Below are 24,177 nucleotides of genomic sequence, written 5' to 3' on the forward strand. Positions count from 1 at the left end.
GAAGTTAGAAGATTAACTGTTTTAATTGACTTCTAGTTCTATGTGTAGATATATTCAGTTGTTGACGGGCCTTAATTCATGGTGCACAGTGAATGAGAAGCAAATCAGATGTGTTCATACATACATACATACATACATACATACATACATACATACATACATACATACATACATACATACATACACACACACACACATACATACATACATACATACAACATACATGCATACATACATCCATACATCCATACTGTACATACATATATACTAACATACATACCGTACATACATACACATACTGTACATACATACATACATACATATACACATACATACGTACATACATACATACATACATACATACATACATACATACATACATACATACATACATACATACATACATACTGTACATACATATATACTTACATACATACCGTACATACACACACATACATATATACTTACATACATAATACTGTACATACATAGATACTTACATTCAAACATACTGTACAAACATACATACATACATACATACATACATACATACATACATACATACATACATACATACATACATACATACATACATACATACATACATACATACATACATACATACATACACGCATGCTGCTGTGCGTGGAATCCATTAAACAGTGGGATTACAGCCAGATGCTGCCATATAATGAAGTGCTTGATATTTACATGAAATGCAGGGTTCCTTAATGATTCCTAAATGGAAATCTGATTCCTTATTAGTAGTTTGTACAAGTAGTTTGGTCAAATATGCAAAACCAATTTAGCTTTAACAGATGGCAGCTGCTTTCAGAGCAGTTCAAATCATTTGGGAAATGAGCATTTTCATTGTCCCTGTCCCTGTAGCCATTCGTATATGAAAATACATCTAATTTTGGATTCTGGTGTATAAAAAAAGTCCAGTGAATGCATGAATTACATTTATTTTAGTTTTTATTTGAATTTAGTTTTGTCTTCAGTCCTCATGATACCGTGCTCATTAGACCGTCTGCATGAGACAGTCCTCACAAGACCATCCTCTCGAAACTGTCCTCATGAAACAGTCCTCACGAGACCATCCTCATGAGACAGTCCACACAAGACCATCCTCACAAGACAGTCCTCATGAGACAATCCTCATGAGACAATCCTCACAAGACCGTCCAAACGAGAATATCCCCACAAGATTGTCCTCAAGAGACAGTCCTCACAATTCCGTCTTCTCAAGATCGTCCTCATGACACAGTACTTGAGACAGTCCCCACAAGACAGTCCTAACGAGAATATCCTCACAACATTGTCCTCATGAGACAGTCCTCACTAGACCATCCTCACGAGACCGTCCTCTCGAAACTGTCCTCACGAGACCATCCTCATGAGTCAATCCTCACAAGACCACCCTCTCGAAACTGTCCTCATGAGACAGTCCTCACAAGACCATCCTCACAGACAGTCCTCATGAGACCGTCTTAACAAGAACCTCCTCCCAAGACCGTCCTCATGAGACAGTCCTCTTGAGACGTCCTCATGAGACAGTACTCACGAGACCGTCCTCTCGAAACTGTCCCCATGAGACAGTCCTCACAAGACCATCCTCATGAGACAGTCCTCAGTAGACCACCCTAGGGACACCGTCTTTATGAGACAGTCCTCAAGAGACAGTCCTCACAAGACAGTCCTCATGAGACAGTGCTCACAAGACCATCCTCATGACACATTCCTGATGAGACAGTCTGCATGAAACTGTCCTCATGACACAGTCCTCACAAAACTGTCCTCACATGACAGTACTGTATTCCATCATCATGTCCAGCACCAGACCTGTCACAAAATCGAAACATTTCCATTTTGCATATTGATTAATTTGTGATATTTGTTGCATGACACTTCACATCTAGCTTTGCTGTTGGTATATGTACATACAATCCATATATTTAAGCCTGGAATCAATTTATTCCAATATATTGCAGTCCAGACTGAGGTTCAAGGAGATGACAGATTGTTGTTCCTCTTTAGCTTCTCTCTGGATGGAGCATCATAGGCTTTTCCTTTTCAACCCTTGCTGACAAACCTTTACCTTTACCATCTTCTCCTTCTCCGTTCCTCCTTCAGGTGGTGAAGATGATGATCATCGTGGTGGTGACCTTTGCGTTCTGCTGGCTGCCGTACCACGTCTACTTCATCGTCACGGGCCTCAGCAAGCACCTGAGCAGGTGGAAGTACATCCAGCAGGTGTACCTGTCGGTGATGTGGCTCGCCATGAGCTCCACCATGTACAACCCCATCATCTACTGCTGCCTCAACAGCAGGTGGTACACACCAATCAATATGTATTAGATAGATCTATTTTTAGGGGAGAAAACATTTAAAGGTAGTTAATCACACGTTCCTTACCTTACAACGTGTGGTTTTTATCCCTCAAGTAGTGTAGATTCTAGATACTCTTGAACTCCAAACTGCTTTGCTTCGGTGTCATTTAATTTATTATTTTTTTACATTTAAATGTCAAAAATTAAACGTAATGTGATTTAAATCTGTATCAATTCACATTCTAATAAAACAATTGTGCAAGTTTACATATACAGTGGTACCTCGACTTACGACTGCATCTATATAACGACTACTCCAAGATACGAGGAGCGATAGTCGTGAAAATATGTGTCGACTTGCGACTGACTTCTCCAAGATACGACCGTGGAAATTTGCAGTTGCTGTGTTGGCGGCCATGTTCGTTCTCAGTCAGCGGGCAACCTAAATCATGTGTGCACGTAGTTTGTGGCTTATCCATATTTTTTTCATATTAACTGTGTTTGTGCTGTGTATTTTGTTTTTTTTCACCCTTCGTGATGAGTCCTAAGAAGAAGGATGATGGGAAAAAGAAAAAGGCAATGATTCCCATTGAAACTAAGAAGGAAATCATAGAAAAATATGAGCGTGGTGTGCGCGTGACTCAACTTGCTCGTAAATATGACCGCAACCATCCTTAAGAAGAAGGGAGAGATCAAGAAGGCTGATGTTGCAAAGGGCATTAGTATGCTGACAAAGTTGCGGCCAAAACTACTGGATGAAGTTGAGAAGTTGCTGCTTACTTGGGTGAATGAAAAGCAGTTGGTAGGAGATCCGGTCACCGAAGAAATTCTTTGTGAAAAGGCAAGGCGACTGTACAATGAAAGCTAGTCGCGGCTGATTTGATGAGTTTAAAAAGAGGACAGGAATTCACAGTGTTGTTGCTCACGGAGGGGCAGCCAGTTCAGATAAGGCGGCAGCAGAAGAATACCTTAAGCAATTCGAGGAATTCATCAACGAAAATCGCTTGATCCCTCAGCAGGTATTCAACTGCGAGGAAACTGGATTATTCTGGAAAAAGCTTCCAAATAGGATTTACATCACTGCCGAAGAGTCAATGATGTCCGGCCATAAGCCCATGAAAGACTCACACTTTGTGTTTGTGCGAATGTGAGTGGTGCCCTGAAGATTAAGCCTTTGTTGGTTTATCATTCCGAAAATCAGCGCGCATTCAAAAAGTACTCGCAATATTTTTAGGGAAGTGGATCAATGAGGTTGTTTGTCCAGCAATCAAAGCGTACCTTCTGGAAAATAATCTGCCTCCTAATGCCGCAATTTTCATGGATAATGCATCCTGTCATCCTCCAGAGCTTGAACTTGAGTTGTGTGAGGAATTTAGCGTCATGAAAATGAAGTTGCTTCCTCCCAACACCGCAGCATTACTGCAGCCTATGGACCAGCAAGTTATTTCCAACTTAAAAAAACATTTTACAAAAGCCCTCCTTGAAAGATGTTTTGACATCACGGAAAGCACCAACCTAAGACTTAGGGATTTTTAGAGGGACCACTACAGCATCTTTGTCGGCGGAACTTTGATTGGCAAGGCTTGGCAAAGGGTTTCAAAGAGAACCCTAAGGGCTGCATGGAGGAAACTCTGGCTTGGAATCGTTCCTGAACGTGACTTTGAGGGATTAGAGCCAGCACAGCAGGAATCAGAGGTTATGGAGAGCATTGTCTCTATAAGCAAGGGCCTTGCTGGGCCTTGAAATTGATAAAGACGACATAGAAGACATAGAAGAGCACAACGACGAACTAACGACGGAGGAACTCCAACAGCTGCAAGGAGAACAAGTGAGGCAGTTTGAGAAAGAGGTTTCTTCGGAGGAGGAGGTAGAGGAAGTGATATCAAATTGATTTACGGTCGTTCTTTCAGTATTGGGAGAAATTTCAGGAGTTTGCTAGAAAACATCAACCAAATAAAGAAGTGGTAAATCGTCAACTTAATTTGTGGAATGATAATGTTGCTGAATATTTTAAAGCCATTCAAAAGCGTAGGCAAAAGCAAGTGTCGATTAAACGCTACCTAAAAAAAAGTGAGGTTCAAAGTAGTGTAAAAAGGCCAAATGAAGATGTGATGGAAGAAAATAAGAAATCTAAAAGTGAAAAATCGCAAATTGTTAATGAGGGGGCTTCAACCTCCTCCTCCATGCAGTAACCCCTCATCTCCTCCTCCACACTCTTCGTCTCCAGTACACCATTGGTTGTCACAAAAAAAGGTAAGGTGCCTATTTAAATTACTGTACACTGTTATTTATTATTTTTCATAATGCTTACTTATTGTTTATAACTTCCAGTATGGTTTCATGTGAAAAAGGTTAAAATCTAGTGTAAATTTATTATGTTTAGGTGCACGGAACGAATTCGATGAGTTGCCATTAATTTATATGGGAAAAATTGCTTCAACATACGACTGTTTTAACATACGACTGTTCTTATAGAACGAATTACAGTCGTAAGTCAAGGTACCACTGTATACTATATTTAAAAAGTCAGGGAAATGACCATATATTGTTGTCTGAAAGTATATGAACAAATATTTCCCTGAAATATTATTCCTAGTATAATTTGAACACATTTGATACACTACAAATATATATTTTACCCATTTCAGTCACAGTGAGACCAAAATGTAAATAACAATTATTTACTTTTCAAGAATGCAGTACTGTATCTGTGCATGGATTTAAGGCTTTTATATCCAGGACTGTTTGGTCCAGGCCACAAAGCTGTTATTCTGAACACCATCCAGCCCAATTCACATCCTGTCCCTCAAACAGCAAAAGCATTTAAAAACGTGTCAGGATTGCTTAAAAAATGGAGGGTCCCATAAAGGTGAAATACGTCAAGACTCTGCAGACGCTACAATCAACCTCATTTAATGCCCCTCTCTAGGACACACGGCATGGGTTATTAAATCAGATACTTATCATTATTAAATAAGAAGCTTCAATTGTCTTTTCTTTTTATTCTTTAGGTGTTTATGCAAAATTTCACGACTGCCAGAATGTGAATTTAGTCAAATTTTGTATTGTTTATTTCTTAGGTTTTTTTCTGGTTTATTGTTAGGTTTATGTTTTATTGTTTACTTGGGTGTATTGTATATTTTCATGTTTTTCATCTTCTACTCAATTTTGAGGTTTATTGTTGTTTTCTTTTTTCTATTTTTATTCTTACCACTTTATTATTGTCTATTTTTATCTATCTATCTATCTATCTATCTATCTATCTATCTATCTATCTATCTATCTATCTATCTATCTATCTATCTGTCTGTCTGTCTGTCTGTCTGTCTGTCTGTCTGTCTGTCTGTCTGTCTATCTATCTATCTATCTATCTACCTACATACCTACCTACCTACCTACCAACCAACCAACCAACCAACCAACCAACGTATCCATCCATCCCAGGTTCCGAGCCGGCTTCAAGCGGGCGTTGCGCTGGTGTCCGTTTATCAAGGTGTCAAGCTACGACGAGCTGGAGCTCCGCACCACCCGCCTCCACCCGGCTCGCCAGAGCAGCATGTACACGCTGTCCCGCACGGAGACCAGCATGGTGGTGGTCTATGACCCCACCGAGGCGGATGGAAGCGGTGGCTGTGGCAGGGGAGGAGGAACCAGGAAACACTCCTTATCCACCCGGAAGAAGAACTACACCACCTCCCGCCACTCGGAGATCGGCCGCAGCTGCAACGGCGATGACAGCAAAGCGCAAAGCAAATACGTGTCCAACGCTCCACCCGAGGAGTTCTCTTAAAAAAAGGTATTCATCTACTTGGAAAGAAAAGAAGGAAATCAGAATAAAATGGATCATAAAAAATACATGTAAAGAGTGTATAGAGTATTTTTCAAACACTTTCGATGTCAAAAGAGTCTGAAGAGAATGAATTGTACAATTTAGAAAATGAACAAAGCCAAAAACATGGATATTATTGCTTTGATACGCTCATTGGCAGCAGCATTAACAACATGCTTACAACATTAATTTCATTATTTTCTGGGTACGAATAACTGCTGGAATAACTGGAAGAAGGATTTGTTTGCTCATTTGTTTATTTGTTGTTCTTTTGTTTGTTTGTTTTCACAAAATACATTCATATTTCCTCCTTGATCCACTCTGTCGCCTCAGGGTGACTGTCTGCGTGAATGAACAATATAAAAGGAGAAAGGAAAAATGAGGCCCTTTCCAAGCCCGCCACTCACCTCGAAATTAGATTAGCATTTAAAGTGCCATTAAAGTGTGAAAGGAATGTCCCGTCTTTTCGAACTGCAGCATGGGCCCTCCCTTATCTTCTACCTGATAGAGCTGGATTTTATTATAATTTTTTCATTTTTCAACTAAATAAATATTATTTGATGAGGTCTTAAGGTCACCAACTACGCACAGATATTGAAATAACTACATTTATAAGTAAGTACAGGTCAGATTTTCCAATTATATGAGTATTCAATGTATAAAAAACTCTTCAAATACTTGATGATTGCACTTGTATGTATTAGGGGTGTCACGATTCTCCAAATCCACGATTCGATTTGACATTTGATTTTAAGGTCACGATTCGATTGCATTTTCGATTTTAACATTTTTTTCAGCACTGAGGGCTATGCCATTGTTAGAGTACCGAGTCTTGATTTGAAAAGAAAAGCACTTGTCTCTCAATAAGTAACTTTTATTTGCAAAATAACAATTATAAATAAAAACAAAAATATGACAATATTTAAACACACCAAAACAGTTAAGAGCTTTAGCCAAACCAGACTTTAGATTAATGAACAATAAGTTACTTATTATACTACTTTTAAGTTACTCCCCAAAATAAGCACAGAAAAAGACAGTTTTTTTTGCCACTGGTAATAAAAAGCAAATTACTACCTGTAGCTCCGATCAGAGCGATCTATTCTCCAAACAAAGAAAAAAAAAAAACATTTAATTGAGTATTTAATTTACTCAGTTTCCTGCTGCTACTCTGTTGTGGAGTAGATTGCAGATCGCTCCTGAAAAAATCCCGCCCACGTTATCACCGCCCGGCACGGTCTGCAAACAGGAGGTCTGGATCCTTCGCCCGATGATGGTCGGGTTTATTTCCCACTTTCATCGCCACATCAGTGGACTTACTGGACATTCTGGTCAAAGGCCACTCTCCCTTGTACACAGTGAAACGCCAGAGAAGAGGGAGATGCGCCGGTGCACTCGTGCCTCTCCACTGGCGCGGACTTGGCACAGTTACCGGAAATATTACTCTCTAATGTGTGTTCACGGTGCGACAAACTGGATGAACTTATATCGAACTATGATTGTTATTATTTTTAAATATTTAAATTCTATTCAAATTTTGTTCCCGAAGCCCTAGTCCCAGGTGGGTGGGTACAGTGTGCATTGAGGGATGCGGCGCAGCGGACACCTCTGCGGAGCTGCCCACAGCTCTCCAAACATTGAATGAAATTTCATGAAAGTGGGAGCCAGCAAGCCACAGTCTACACCCACCCAGGGTACACTGCATTTGTTTACCGGAAGTCCCAATATGGTGACCATGTAGGACAATAATACCCACAACAATACTGGGAGAATCGCCAACCTGCTTGTGATTTAGAAGTATGAAATTGAACGTTCATTACGATCGATTTTCGATTTCGAAACGGAATCGTGACACGTCTAATATGTATATATATATATATATATATATATATATATATATATATATATATATATATATATGCTAAACAGTTTTCACTTCAAACTCTGAGTATGAACTGTTACTCATGCGTAGTATGGACAGAATTTTTTAGTATTAACTCTCATCCGGGGGATGGATAAACGAGTGGCTTCAACCACTCAGAGATTTCCGATGGAAAAAAGCTGCTGATTGAAATGCTGTTCGGCGGCAAATCTGCCTGCGAGTTTGGCTCCAGATGTATTGGAATTGACTGTGGTATTTTGCTTATGTAAGCATAGAATGGGGTTTGTTTCTCTCTCAACTAGCCAAGAGCCGCAGGCTGAAGCCGGTGTGCATTTGGAGAACATCAATAAACAGATCGATAAGTCAGCTGGCTAACGGCTGCCAGTAAAGCTTGTGCTGTCACGTTCTCAATTTGACCTAACAAGGAAATAACACGGTTCAGACCGTTCGCCATGGTATGCTTAAAGATGGTGTCCATTATGGCATTTGTATTACCGTCTATTTTCCATTTAAATGCGTTGAAAACCCCTGTTGTAACGGATGGCAGATTTGGGCTGTAGGCCATTACCGGTGGCCTACAGCCACTGTTTGCTCCTTGGCAGCATTCTGCATCCCATCCAAAACCCCTGATGATCAACATTGAAGTGTTGAGCGATGCCCAGGCATGTACCATATTGGCTGGTAGTGAACAAATCAGTTGGGAGTCACTCCATCAAACGAGTTATTGTTTTTTATCCTTTAATTTCTTTGATTCATTTTGTTGGTTCATTTTGTTTGTTTGTTTTGGTTTGTTCGTTTTGTTTGTTTGTTTTTGTTTGTTTGTTTTGTCTGTTCATTTTGTTTGTTTGTTTTTGTTTGTTTGTTTTGTTTGTTCGTTTTGCTCATTCTTTTGTTTGTTCGTTTTGTTTGTTTGTTTTTGTTTGTTTGTTTTGTTTGTTCGTTTTGCTCGTTCTTTTGTTCGTTCGTTTTGTTCATTTATTTTGTTTGTTCGTTCATTTTGTTTGTTCGCTTTGTTCGTTTGTACATTTTGTTGGTTATTTTCTTTCAGTTTGTTCATTTTGTTCATTTTGTTTTGTTTTGATTTCCATTCCATTCACAATTCGGATCAGAATCGACTCTTCTGACTCTTGTTCATCGTTCACAGGAAGTCCTTCCCCCAATCACCGTGCATTACCCAAATTGAGTCAAACGAACAGCAAGAGTTGAGAAAAAATTTAACGACTCTTTTTTATCAAGTGACCGATTCTAGTAAAAAAAGCCAAACAGCTCATCACTACTACCTAGGGTGTACACATCTGTAGCAGGTAATGATCAGTACTTCTGCATCTGGTATATAAACAACAAATAACAGCTTTATTGTATCAGCACAGAATAGAGGCCAAGATAAGTCGAGTAATAAGAATGCTAAATATGGTCTAAGCATTGTTTTTTGGGGTATTCATTTATACTTATTTAAATGCAGATATCATTTCATATCTGAGTCATTTGTTTGCATGAAAGCGACCAAGAAAATTATGCCCACTCACCAATGATGAAGAATTTTAGTCGTTTCACAGGTGCGAATGCACTACACACAGGTTGCTGGTTGCTGGTTGCTGTCCTTCCTTCAAGGGGCAGCCGCCTTCACTACAATGGCGCTTGGGGGCCAATTCCAGTTGGTGGAGCCATGTTGTGATCATGGACAGGACAGCTAAGTGTTTTGCATGTTTGGAATTTGGGACCTTTTTTAATCCTGGCAACCCATGTGAGCACATGCAAACTCCACACAGAAAGGCCCCGGATTGGGAGAAAACCCACCTCAACCCAGTGGCAACAGCGCCCCAGGCAGGAATTGAACCATCGACCATTTTGCTGTGAGGCAGCAATGCAAGCGGTGTGCCACCTTCTTTTTTTTGTGAGTTATGACTTACGTGACTCTTAGTTCTCTTATCTCTTAACGGCAAAAGTCAAAAAAAGAAAAATAATATTACCAATGTTCACTATGGTACTGATAAAGTGTGCTAGAATATGTTTTATATACGTATACATTTAATTGAGAATGTAAAATAAACCAGTTTGTGCATTTTGGTGTCTATATGCTATAATCATGGAAAACAAAATAGACGTCATATCATAACCGATTGGGTATTATTGTGGAGTTAACAATATTTTCTGTGTTTCTGTGTTTAAATGTAAGTGGAGAGGCTTTTTGACGAGAGTGTGTTGACGCTTGGCATTCTGGTAAGGTTGAGATTATTATATAGATAAAATATCTGACCTCGAAACGACTGACTTCACGATCACATTCATGTCTGAAGCTTAATGGAGCTGTGCATTTCTTGCTATTGTGAGTGTTTACAAGGGACTTTGCCAAAATAAGGACGAAAAAGGAAAGACTACAGTGTATATCTCTAGAGGATCTGGGAAACACATTTTTGGCTTTTAGCTAGACATTAATGCTTCATATTTATTGTTATTTATACATGTTTTATTTTTTAATTTTGTAACGATGAAAGAAAATAAAAAAAATGTACAGTAGCAATAGTTTTTTTGTGTTTGTTGTGTTCGTTGTTTTGTACTTTCTATTTGTGTGTTATTGCTGTTGTCCTGCTCCACAAGCTGTTAATAAACTCACTCCACCTGATGGTTGATGTTGTTGTGGTTGTTGCTGAGGGTTCATATGCATTTAAATTTTTATATGACAGTTTGACTTTTTTGGTCTCAATAGCTAGTGAAACTATAAAAAGCATACGGAGGGACAGGTCATTTTTTGCAAGATGGTTCGCACAAATAAAGTGTTTAAAACTCTTTAAAAACAAAATAAAAAAAACTATTAATGGGTTTTTATGCTACGAGATATAAAATGGAAACTAAATTATAAAGTATTTAATTTGTTTTTATTGTTTCTTCGATTCAAGTTTTGTTTGAGGGACACGAAATGGTAGGTTTTGGTATAACCACGCCCCTGCTGCTGCCTGCTGGTGGATAGTTGCGCCGGTAGCAGGGGCCCCTGTTGCTCCCTGCGGGGTGAGAGTGCTCAGTCCACGGCACCAGGAAGCGCTGAGGTCCTTGCAAAGGGCACTGTCACCTAGGTGGACATTATATTTGCATCTGTAACGTAGACTGTTATCGAAACGTGACCGATAAGGTTAAAATTTGTCCGGTAAAATAAGTTCTTTCTGGACACTGGACCGGGAAAAAAATATATTCTAGCGGAAACCCTGGTTTGGCTGTGATAGTAGAGTTGTTGACTTGCTAGTTTTTGATCATAAGCCAAATCAGCCATTTCGAAGCACGGGAAAAAATGTCTGAGCATGCATGTTTACTTCAAGACATCATTTTTAAAGACATAACATTTTTGTATAACAATATTTAGTATAACGGTTGAGCACTACTAAAAGTAAATCATACAGTTGTTCCCTAAACAGTTGTGAAAAGACCATAATACAAACTGCATTTCCTCTCCAAGAGACAGATGTTCCTCCAATAAAAAAAAAAAAAATCCAAGAGCTGGACTGTCTACACCTTGAAGGAGACAAAGGATTACTGTACAGCTACATCCTGCCATTCACGAGGCTGGGAAGTGGAACAGGCCTTCCCAGAATCCAGAGTCGAAGGCCTGATGAAGGTTGAGGGTGATTCCTGCAATAAAACAATTGAAAGAACCGTCCCAATAAAACTCCCAACCTCATACACCGTTAGCAATGCATGAATTATACGTTCTAATCGAGCAAAATAATGCAGGGCTGCAAACTGTTTATAATGTCCTGGCATGTAGCTGTAGTGATAATTGATATAAGTGATATAATTTTATGGTTTATTATTACGAAAAATGACCCGTTTGTTGGACTCGCTCCCATCTCACCTCAAAGAGGGAGGGACTTCCTTGTGTTTTAAGTTCCATTTGGTATCTATAAACATACAAGGTATGTATACATACAAGTTTCTTTCCATAGATTCATTTCTTGTGTTGTGGGCTAAGCCATTTCTTTGTCACTCACTTTAGAGCAAAGATTTGAAGTATTCTCCATATACATATGTGTATCTAGATGCCTCCCTGGATGGGGGTACAGGGGGCGTTTCGAGGACCAGGAATGGTTTACAGGTTACAGGTTAACTTTTGAAATGTTGAAACTTGTATATGCATTCCATTATCTTAACAACCCCAGAACACCCTCTGAACTGTAGAGGGCTATGCACACCATCCACATCAAATTTATGTTCACAGTTTCACCAGCAACTAGTTGGAATAGATTTATTATATTTATGTTGAACAATGGGTGTTAAAAAAAAAAATCTCCTCTGGATTTTCCGGGCATCTCCTGCAGCTTGATTGATGACACTATTATAAACATTTTGAACGGTACATGTTAAATACAGCATTGAAAGCCTGGCACAGTGTGGAGAGGGGGGTAAAGTCACTGGCAGGGAGCTTTAGGGTGGCCATGCTTTTTTGAATAATGTTTGTATAGTTGCTTCAGTTTTGAAGCGTGAATTTGGCTGTTCAATTAACAAATAAGGAAGAATCATCCGAAAAAAGAACAGGATCTTCGGACGTGACGCTCGTGTGGAAAGTTATGAAACATCCACAGAGTGTTTCAATTCAATGAGATTCAATTATTCACATTATGAAACGTATAGAAACTACATTTTGATGTTCATAAAGATCAACATTATTTTATGAATATATTTTGAGCAGTTAGGCAAACACAATTCATCCTCATTTTTTCTGCTTAGTAGCGGCTAAAATACCTATATTTGTATATTTTTTTCAAAGTGATTTTGTTTTCCTAAGCCAGCTTTTGTTTGCATTCGTTCATTGATCAGATCACATCATTTGTGCTGAAAGTCATATTTTGTGGCCCAAACGCATAGGCTCATTTCTTTGATTAATAGTTGCTAAAATTGCTGCCTTTAATAAAAAAATATATATCTTTGCTCTGCTATGACCAAATGCCTTCCTCGTGTATGCAGAGCATTGTCACTCAAATGCTGATGTGTATTTATTGTATTTTTTTACATTATTGTTATGGCATTTTCAGTGATAAATATGTAGTCTACTGTAGAATAATTTTAAATGACTATTACACAGTCATCACATAATATTTACATTTATGTATGACTCATTTTGTTCATTTATTTGACAGGAACAATATTAATAAACATTCCCGAAAATAAATCGGAGCCAAAAAGGCACATTTTGTTCTGTAGCCTATTGCCAGATACGATATGGACTACCTAAAAAAAAGTATTATATTGACAAAAAGCATAGTTAGTAGTTAAAGCGCTAACTACTAATAAATGCATAATAAAGTATATATTTTCTGTTATTCAATAATGACCGGCTGGCTGCACATTATGCCTTACTTGTGTCTTTTTATTAGTTACTGACTTGCCATAGTATCCACTAGCGTTTGTGGTTTATGTTCGCAACAAAGCAAAGACGAGAAATAAATAATAAAAACATCGGAAAGCAATGCACCCCAAAGGGCTAAGACGTCAGAACTCTCCCTCTTTTTTCCCCCACTCCGGGCTTACACCATAGTAATTGCCCTGCAAACGGCAGTGGCATTTCTCTTGACGGTAAAGCAGATCCGCATCGCTACAGAAGGCTGTTGTTTGACAAGCAGAGCTGTGCGGAGGCTGCTGGGCTGTGTCCGAGCTGCTGTCAGCGAGCTGGGGTGGTGTGGAAAACACCACAGACCTGTCACATCATTTCCTAACAACTGTTGCTTCCACAAAACAACCAAAGCCCATAACATAGCTGGATAAAAGATATAGGGCCAAGGCAGTAGGCAGTCATTCAGAGATTGGCCTCCTTTATGGAAACGTTCCATATGGAGTCTGTTCCCACATTAGATGACTGTTTTGGATGCAGTACGTGATGAGTTAGGTTAGGAGTTAAAACAAATAACTTTCAAAGTATTTGTACAAAATAAATATACATAAAAAACACTATTTGGGCTTTATTTGGATTCGGTTTCACCCCTACTTTCCAGCAATGTTCCTGCTTCCATTCCCACGTACTTCCATTGACAGAAAAAGAATACTAGGTCGAGATTAGGGAAATTTACCAAATGACATTTACTGAACATTGTGACCGGCTCCGGTTCCCACATTACGCCAATACAGAACATTGCCAGTAGATTCACGGCTTTCAGTGCAAGTGATAAAGGGGATTATGTTTGGTGGTACAACAGCTACTCCCTCATCCGTTCTGTTCAACTCTATATAAGTGACGCAAGACTTGCAAGTGATTTGTTTCTAGTACACAAATCTTGGAAATGACCTAGAAGTATGCAAAATGTGTCGCGATTTGCAACCAGGCACAGACATTCACAGAGACCGAATATGAATCTCAATTCACCGACAACGTGAAATGCATTGCTGCAAAATGTCAGGCAGTGTCAAGAGCTAATGGTGCAGCAGGGTTGTTACTTTAATGTGCAATATCTATTTTCATGGAAAAACTATCTCAGTGGGCTGGAGATGTAATCAAATCTATTTTCTGCTTATATAAATATTTGCATTAATCTTTTGTTCAAAGAATTATATCTCTGGGCATACACAAATAACTCACTAGGAAATCTAGATTGTTTTAGTAGGTAGGTACTCATTTTGGCAGACAGGTATTGTGTTAACTCAAAATGATTTACGTTTTACTATGACTAATATTTTAGATACTACTTTAGGTACTGGTCATTTTCTGCCATGACATTGTCCGTTTTTCTACAGATTTTTTTTCTTACAGTGCTGCTGTAAAATGTTTCCATGCATTGTTATTGAAGGTTCCTGTGTTATATTCTCTGGTTTCAGAAAAAGTAGCATTTGTTAATTGAGCAGCACTTAATTATTCATTATTGTCAATATACATGTGTTTTGTTCAACCCAGTCCCACACTTTTTCTTGCTCACAGTCACGAAAATGAATCTATTAAATCCTGTCCCGGGGTTCGAAAGAAGTCGGACAATCGTGCTCAGAGATTCAATAGATTCATTTTTCGTGACTGTGAGCTCGAAAACGGGTGAGACTTGGTTGGTTTTGTTATTTTGGTTTGCTTAATACTGTAAGTCCTTTCATGTGCAGTGTACAGGTGTGTATGTGCAAATGTGACACTGTAAAATTTTGAAGATTTGTTTACAACTTTGTGTTAGGTGAAAAATAAGCAACAATACATAATCAATAATAAAAGAAAATTAATAATAAAATGTAAAGGAAGCAGGGGTGATACAAAATGCTGCTTTATCACAATATATGATGCCAGTCAAGCTAACAGACTTACTTTAATCATTTATGTTTTTATTTTTATTTATTTACTATTTATTATTATTATTTTTTTTTTACCTGTGCTGTCAGCATGCTGGCCATACAACACAGAGTATTTGTATGTCATTGCATCTCGGACAAAGTTAGTCTGCAAATGGAGTTCAACTTCTCAACCTGCAATGCAACGCTTAATTAATTCTTTAATCATCAAGAACTGCTGCAACAACTCTGTGCTGTGGACGACCTGTGGCATGACAAGGGCACAGCTTTTGGTTACAGGTGGTGTGTGTGTGTGTGCCTGTGATGAGTCCGCCTGTATGTATGTTGACGGCCGGTGATTTACTGCCTATAGGACTGAGGAAAGAACAAACAAAGTCAGTAAAGTTCGTACAGTACTTCCGTAGTATTATTACAACAGGTACAACAATGGTGCACTCTGGTCTGATACCAAGGTATGAGCGATGAGACAGGCTTCTGTCTCATCTTATAGCCCCTCCTCTTATAGCCCCAACTTTCTAATTATTTTTCAGACATTTGTTTGCAACGCAACTGACCTGGATCTAGGTGATAGGGTCAGAGTGGCTGCATACCTGTTGCTCATTGGTTTGTCTAATGAGCAACAGGTTAAAACCCCCATCCCCACACACACTCAGTATAGGAGCCCTGTCATGACATATGTCTATCTGCTCATGGCTAATTCCAACTGGCAAATTCTCTATGATAAACTGTTTCGTACAACCCCCAGTCTTCTGTGTCTCTCTGCCGGTGGTCCCTCAACACGCCGCTTGGGTGGCATGTGGTAAGCGAAACTGACACACCATGTCTATAAACAAATTACATGGAAAAACATAAACATCCGACGACAAAAAGTATCAAAAAAACAGAGTTAATGAAGTCCAGGAAAACTGGATCAGCAATTGGGCACGTGGCCTCTTCCTGTCATAGTTACGGCAGTAAATGAGGAAGAAAAGGAGAGGGATGCAACCAGGAGGGTGTTGGGGTGTGTTCAAAGCAGGTGCTGGTGGTGTGTGTGTGTGTGTGTGAAGTGTCCACTGGTGAGTGTTAGGAATTGGTTTTGGTGTATAGGGTTGATATTATATTGTAGCGCCTCCAAGCAGCCGAAAATGCCCCTGAGTCCCGCAGCCGTACAGACATGCCGCAGGAAAGCTCAGAGCACCCTGCCCTGCAGCCACAGAAGACCCCAAGTGGACCCCAAAGTGGAAAAGTGTGCTATGGTCTGACGAGCCCACATTTCAAATTGTTTTTAGAAATCATGGATGTCGTGTTCTCCGGGCCAAAGAGGAAAAGGACCATCCAGATTGTTATCAGCACAAAGTTTAAAAGCCAGCATCTGTGATGGTATGGGGGTGTGTTAGTGCCCATGGCATGGGTAACTTGCACATCTGTGAAGGCACCATTAATGCTGAAAGGTACATACAGGTTTTGGAGAAAAATATTCTGCCATCCAAGCAACGTCTTTTTCAGCAAGACAATGCCAAGCCACATTCTGTATGTGTTACAACAGCGTGGCTTCGTAGTAAAAGAGTATGGGTACTCGACTGGCCTGCCTGCAGTCCAGATCTGTCTCCCGTTGAAAATGTGTGGCGCATTATGAAGCGCAAAATACAACAACGGAGACCCCGGACTGTTGAGTAACTGAAGTCATACATCAAGCAAGAATGGGAAAGAATTCCACCTACAAAGCTTCAACAATTAGTGTCCGCAGTTCCCAAAGGCTTATTAAGTGTTGTTAAAAGGAAAGGTGATGTAACACAGTGGTAAACATTACATTTACATTTACATTTAGTCATTTAGCAGACGCTTTTATCCAAAGCGACTTACAAGGGAGAATAACATTCAGCTACATTGCGACAGAGATTGGTGTAACAACAACATTCGTGTAACAATAAATACTGCAAGGTGGTGCTATTGTAGGTTAGGACAGGAGGTACTCACTGAAGAGCTGGGTCTTCAGGTGCTTCTTAAAGACAGAGAGGGAGGTCCCCGCTCTGGTCGTTTTTGGCAGCTCGTTCCACCAACGTGGAACTACAAATGAGAATAGCCTGGATTGCCGTGGCTGTATGGCCGGCAGAGCCAGGCGACGCTCATTTGACGAGCGCAGCATCCGGGGGGCAACATGTGCTCTTACAAGAGCATTTAAGTAGGCGGGAGCATTCCCAGCAATTACTCTGTAGGCCAGCATAAGAGACTTGAACTTGATGCGGGCGGCTACAGGTAACCAGTGGAGCTCGATGAGCAGCGGAGTGACATGTGCCCTCTTTGGCTGGTTGAACACCAGTCGCGCCGCCGCATTCTGTATCATCTGAAGTGGCTTCACCGCACAGGCCGGCAAGCCTGTTAAGAGGGCGTTGCAGTAGTCGAGGCGGGACATCACCAAGGTTTGTACCAGCAGTTGAGTGGCATATTGGGTCAGGTACGGCCTGACTTTTCGGATGTTGAGTAGTGCGAAGCGGCAGGACCGGGAGACGGCGGCAACATGGTCCGAGAATGTCAGTTGGTCATCAATAATGACACCAAGATTCCTTGCAGCCTTGGTAGGAACAAGAGATAGAGAGTCGATTTTAATATCAATGTTGTGATAAATACCTTGTTTGGCCGGGAAGACCAGCATTTCCGTTTTCGCCAGATTTAGTTGAAGATGATAATCCTTCATCCATGTGGATATGTCAGCGAGACAATCCGAGATCCGCGTCGAGACAGTAGGGTCGTCGGGCGGGAAGGACAGATAGAGTTGAGTATCATACGCATAGCAGTGATATGAAAAGCCATGTGAGCGGATGATCGGGCCCAGTGAGGTGGTGTATATGGCAAAGAGGAGGGGGCCTAGCACCGAGCCTTGGGGCACCCCTGTGGTGAGGTTGTGAGGCACAGACAGCTGGCCTTGCCATGTCACACTGAACGAGCGCCCAGTAAGGTAAGATTCGAACCAGGAAAGTGCACTGCCCGTTATGCCCATGCTTGAGAGTATGGACAGGAGTATGCAATGATTGACAGTGTCAAAAGCAGCTGATAAGTCTAGCAGAATGAGAACCGAGGATTTGGCAGCAGCTCTAGCAGTTTTTAAGGCCTCTGTCACAGACAACAGGGCTGTTTCGGTGGAGTGACCACTTTTGAAGCCAGATTGAAGTGTATCAAGAAGGTTGTTTCTTGACAGGTACTCTGTAACCTGTCTAGAGACCGCCCTCTCTAAGGTTTTGAAAAGGAATGGGAGGAGAGAGACCGGCCGATAGTTTTCTACTTGATTGGGATCGAGTGAGGGTTTTTTGAGCAGTGGTGCGACCCGAGCCGCTTTGAAAGCGGAAGGGAAAGTGCCGGAAGTTAGGGAAGAGTTAATCACATGTGTGATTGCCGGGGTGATAGTCGGTGATATGGCTTGAAGGAGGTTAGATGGGATCGGATCTAGCGGACAGGTAGTAGGACGGCTACATGTTAGTAGTTTAGATACCTCACTTTCAGCGAGGGGGGTGAAACCAGGGAACGATGAGCCTAGGGCTGGAGAAGACAGGTTGTGAGTAAGTTGTTTAGTGAATTGGCTGCTGATGGCTGCCACTTTGTTAGTAAAAAAGGAGGCAAGGCAGTCAGCAGTGAGGTTAGTAGCTGGGGGAGGTGGTGGAGGGTAAAGCAGAGACTTGAAGGTGGTGAATAACTTACGTGTGTCTGTGGCACCGTTGATCCTGTCATTGAAGAAGGCCTTCTTGGCAGCAGTGATGCTGGAAGAGAAGGAGGACAGCAGTGTCTGGTAGCTAGCAAGATCCTCAATTGTTTTGGATTTGTGCCATTTCCTCTCGGCTGCTCTGAGGTCAGTGCGCGTTGTCCGGAGGGTGTCAGTCAGCCAAGGGTGCGACTGGGTTGAACGAGCAGGTCTGGTGGATAGTGGACACAGGCTATCCAGACATGAGCTCAAGGTGGAGCAGAGGGAGTCAGTGGCATCATTAACCTGCAGAGAGGAGAAAGTGCCGTGGGGTGGAAGAGAAGAGGAGAGCACAGAGGAGAAGTGGGTGGGAGACAGGTTGCGGAGATTGCTGCGGATAGTAACCATGGGTGGGGAGGTGGGGGGTTGTTTTGGTAGCTGGACATTGAAGTGGATGAAGAATTGGTCAGAGAGATGAAGAGGAGTGACCCATAGGTTGTCGGTGGTACAGCTCCGAGCAAGAATGAGATCAAGCTCTTTGCCAGCCTTGTGAGTCGGTGGAGTCGGGATCTGTCTTAGGTCGAATGTTCATGTCTCCGAGGACGAGCATGGGACACTCATGCTCAGGGATTGATGACAGCAGGGTGTCAAGCTCATGTAGGAAGTCACCTAGTTGTCCTGGTGGACGGTAGATGACGACCACATAGGCTTTCACCGGAGCAGTCACCAAGACGGCATGATATTCAAAGGAGGCAAAGTTGTTTAAAGGCAGCAGTGGATTAAATTTCCATGTGTCGGAAATTTGCAGGCCAGTCCAGGCCATTAAACATGCCCCTGTCCCAGCTTTTTTGGAACGTCTTGCAGGGATCAAATTCAAAATGAGTGAATATTTGCAAAAAAAAATAAAGTTTATCAGTTTGAACATTAAATATTTTGTCTTTGTAGTATATTCAATTAAATATAGGTTGAAAAGGATTTGAAATCATTGTATTCTGTTTCTATTTATATTTTACACAACATCCCAACTTCATTGGAATTAGGGTTTGTACATGAGGTAGGTGGATATGACATTATATGCATGTATACTGTACAATGTACAGCATATACACTGTGTTTAGGTTTATATTGACAGTAACAATATGTTAAAAACTGTTTCGCCTCCCAAATATATTTAGAATTTGTATGTACAGTGAGTGTTCAGTGTTACAGCTTTATTGCACAGGGATTTTCTCTGACACTGTGTGCCTGGCTTAAGTGTTTATCAGAGTGACCGTCTGTGGGAAAAAGCTGCTTGTTTTGGTGTACCGTGTTCTGTGGCGCCTACCAGAGGGGAAGAGTTGGAACAGGTTATATCCAGGGTATGATGGGTCTGCAGTGATGTTTCCTGCAAGTTTCTCGACTCTGGACACGTACAAGTCCTGAAAGGAGGGCAGGTTGGCACCAGTGATTTTCTCTGCAGTCCTGACAATCCGTTGTAGTCTGTTCCTGTCCTGATAGGTGGCTGAACTGAACCAGATGGTGGTGGAGGTGCAGAGGACAGACTGGATGATTGCAGTGTAGAACTGGATCAGCAGCTCCTGAGGCAGGTTGAACTTCCTGAGCTGGCGCAGGAAGCACATCCTCTGCTGGGCCTTTTTGATGACTGTGTCGATGTTGGGTGTCCACTTTAGGTCCTGCGAGATTGTGGATCCCAGAAACCTGAAGAGACCTGATTTCCCACAAAGACCTGAACTTCTTTGTCCAGGCCATTTGTGGTTGTGCATTCTAAAACTTTCGAAGGACAAGAAGGTATAAATAAATACTTTTTCTCTAGTATAGAGGCTCTTCTTTACAATAAAATAAACATTTTCAACTTTGTTTCCGAGAAATCACATTAAATATCATTAAATACTACAGTACACCCTTATGAAAAAAATCTTCTTATTTATTCAAACATATAAAAATTACTTTATCATAATAATAACTAATAATAATATTATAATAATAATAATAACTATAATAAGTAATCTTATAGACCAATTTTTTATTGTAATCCTATAGGAGTTCCTTCAGAAATTCTTCAGAATTGTGGGATGACATTTTGGGACATTTATAGGATTTCCTATCATAGGAACGCTATAGGATCAAATAGAAAATCCTATTGAAAGGAAAATGTCCTATGATATTTTATATATTGTCTGACTGGTCTCCATCAATTCAAAAGGTAAAAGTGAACATAGATAATAGATACTAATATGTAGTCTCTTCAAATTATAACGTATATAACGTATTAGAAAAGTGATGGGGGAACAACCATACATTCATGCATTCCAGATCATTGAATTGGGTTCAAAAAGCACAAATAAACTCAACCTTTTAACTATACTGGCACAGGAACAACAGTATTTCAAGCTTGCTGATTGGATGATTCTTAACCCACTACTCTTGTGGGTATTGTGGTTCATTTATTAACTACATTTATGATGTACACTACACAGTCTTATACCCTGGACTCTTTTGAATTCATAAACCAATAAAAAAATACGATAATAATACGATAATACGATGGTTACGATAATCAACCAAGTGAGTTTCAGCTTATTTATGGATTTAAAAAAGAAATGTTCCGATATTTTAATATTGGAGTAAAATGAAAATATGAAACAATCCACCATCAAATAGTTTTAAATACAATATCTTGCTTAATAAATCAGAATATTGTTTTTCTCTTTCCTCTTGATAAGTGAATCTCTCTTAAAACCTGCACTCAGACATTTTGGAAAATGAATATCTAATTTACATTGGAAAAAAAATAGCGCTACTACATTTGAAGTGGATTGATATGAGAAATGAATGAATTGAGTACCTTCACACTTTTTCGAAGGCTATATTCATGTGTGTGAGTGTCCACTGCTCTCAAAGAAAAATACAAAAAACTTTGAGATATGAATATACGCCGGCGGAAGACTTACTAACAGAATATATTTCATTCATATTTCATATTTCCTGGAGGAATAAATTGTCTTGCTGTAGTTTGTCTGGTTTCATGTCTTTGGGGTTGTCTCTGGGGTTAAGTGTCTTGCTCAAGGACAGTTGAGGACACTGCATAGTTCCAGTCAGAAAAAAGTGCCTTTTGCCCATTATATCCATATCAAGCTTCAGAGCTGGAACACAAAACCCATTGATCTAAAGGACCTACCATTTTTAAACTCATTTGTCAAACATTTATAAAATTAAAAAAAAACATGACCAATCAGAAATGGCCTTTCAATTATGAAGTTTACATCCATGGCTTGTTTTAAATGAAAGTTCTAGCTTGGATGAACTGTTCGTACTATGTATGCTGAACTAACTTTGGTGTTTTGATGCTGATAAGATAAAATAAGATAACACCTAAGAGATTATATTCCTTTCTGTCCTTTCTGGTAGGAACTGTAATGGACGTGTTGCTGGGAAGCTTTTCCATGTCCGACTGTATTCCAGGTGACAATACTTGACCCAACTGAAACCAAGTTGAGAACTATTTTTCATATACCATAGTTTCGAACAATACATCATATGTATCAAATGAGTATGCTGGTTGCAGCACTTTCAACACTTTCAAGATATACTTTTTATGAATTAAATTTTTTGGATCATTGTAAACATGCCTGGATTCTTTTCCATGAGTTGGAGCTAGGTATCTAAAAAACAGATCCATAACAATTAACAGGATTTGCCAAGAACGAATTAACTAATTAAACTAATTCTGCAGCTGTCTTTTTAATAGTGATGTCAATATTTTGAGTAATTTGGTCAAGGGGCAGCCCTTTGGCGTGTTTCTATTTCTTCCAGCTCAAACATATCCTACCCCTAAAACCGCTTAGTTGTCAAGTTCAAGAACTCAAATTAAAGACATCCATCCCTCAGCACCACTTCCGTGTTTGGCTTCATCCAAAACAGAAATCACAGAGCATGACCTACCGTACCCAAAAACAGACCAGAAACCGTATTGGACAAACTCCCCTCAATTAAGTGACCACTAAAGATGGTAAGTCTCCCACGCTTTGACTCGGCTAATTAGACGACTCAAAACTCTCCCTTCCAGTGTGATCTTAAAGAGGTTAGGACATAAATGGCTACTCCACATCTTCAAGTTATCTTCAAGAAAAGAACCTTCACTCTAGCCTGACATCGCCAGACTAATTAGAAAATCAGTCTAAAATCTCTCCGTTTATTTTAGATTTCCAAGGGGCGTTACCAATGGGCACAGACCAAAATGTCTCTGGACGCAATTGGATAGACCTACAACCAGTCAGAGCAGTGGATAGACCCACAACCAGTCAGAGCAGTGGATAGACCCACAACCAATCAGAGCAGTGGATAGACCCACAACCAATCAGAGCAGTGGATAGACCCACAACCAATCAGAGCAGTGGATAGACCCACAACCAATCAGAGCGAGGGTTGAGTGAGCGGTGAGCGAGGGGGTTGGTAAATAAAACTCTTACCAAATCCTGTCAGAAATTGGAAAAAACACATCTTTCTTATCAACAAAAGCTTATTAGCGAAGAAATACCGTCCAGTTTGTTTAATACTGTGGGAATAGCGGATTCAGCAGACCGTTTCACATCACTTTGGCACTAGTTCTTCACAAAGCCTTTTTCGACAAAGAAAGCCAAGCACCTTCCTTTGTGAAGCATAATTGGAGACCAGCATGTGACTCGTACTGTTTCTGAGTGAATGACATGCGTTAAAGTCATGGATAATAGCGTTGTAAGATTGGGATTGGATTTCAATATGGCACAGCAGCAGTGTTTTTCTCCTCTTGTGTCTGCAGCTGTGTAAAGTAAAGAGGAAAGTCTAGTGACAAACACAAAATCGTGTGAGGTCAGGTTCTAGACACAACACATTTGACTGAAAGAACACTGACTGCAAATATCTCCAGTCCAGGCACATCTCCTTTGTTCAGCGCCCGGCTCGTACTCTTCCAGGCTCTGGTATAAATATTCTTTCTTTTAATAATTGACAGAGCAGTCTTCAAGAAATCAATTGAGGAGCAGAGCAGCACTCAGCCCACAGTTTCAATAGGGCCTGCCTGGGGCTAAAGCAATCTATTGAAACACCTTCTAAAACACCAGGCTTTCTCTGCTAGTCACGCTGCACAGTCAGTGTAACCACTAAAACATTGTGCACAGAAATGTATTGTTTTTTTTCTGGCATATTGAGATTTTGAGCGACTGTATTGCCATTTGAAATGCCACTTATATCCAGAGCAAAC

At 40.3% G+C, this 24,177-nt stretch overlaps 1 protein-coding gene across 1 annotated transcript in view; it reads left to right on the top strand.

Annotated features, from left to right (window-relative positions):
• Positions 1-6,120, top strand: part of tacr3a (tachykinin receptor 3a) — a gene marked incomplete at both ends in the record, with an annotated part of 38,680 nt that extends 32,560 nt beyond the window's left edge. Inside the window, 2 exons of the mRNA XM_079999479.1 lie at positions 2,134-2,330; positions 5,775-6,120. Of these exons, the coding sequence (XP_079855605.1) occupies positions 2,134-2,330; positions 5,775-6,120 (543 nt within the window). The remainder of the gene's footprint in view (positions 1-2,133; positions 2,331-5,774) is intronic.
• Positions 6,121-24,177: the final 18,057 nt, after the last annotated feature.

This window comes from Zeus faber (genome assembly GCF_960531495.2).
Source record: "Zeus faber genome assembly, chromosome: 4".
Lineage (NCBI taxonomy): Eukaryota > Metazoa > Chordata > Actinopteri > Zeiformes > Zeidae > Zeus > Zeus faber.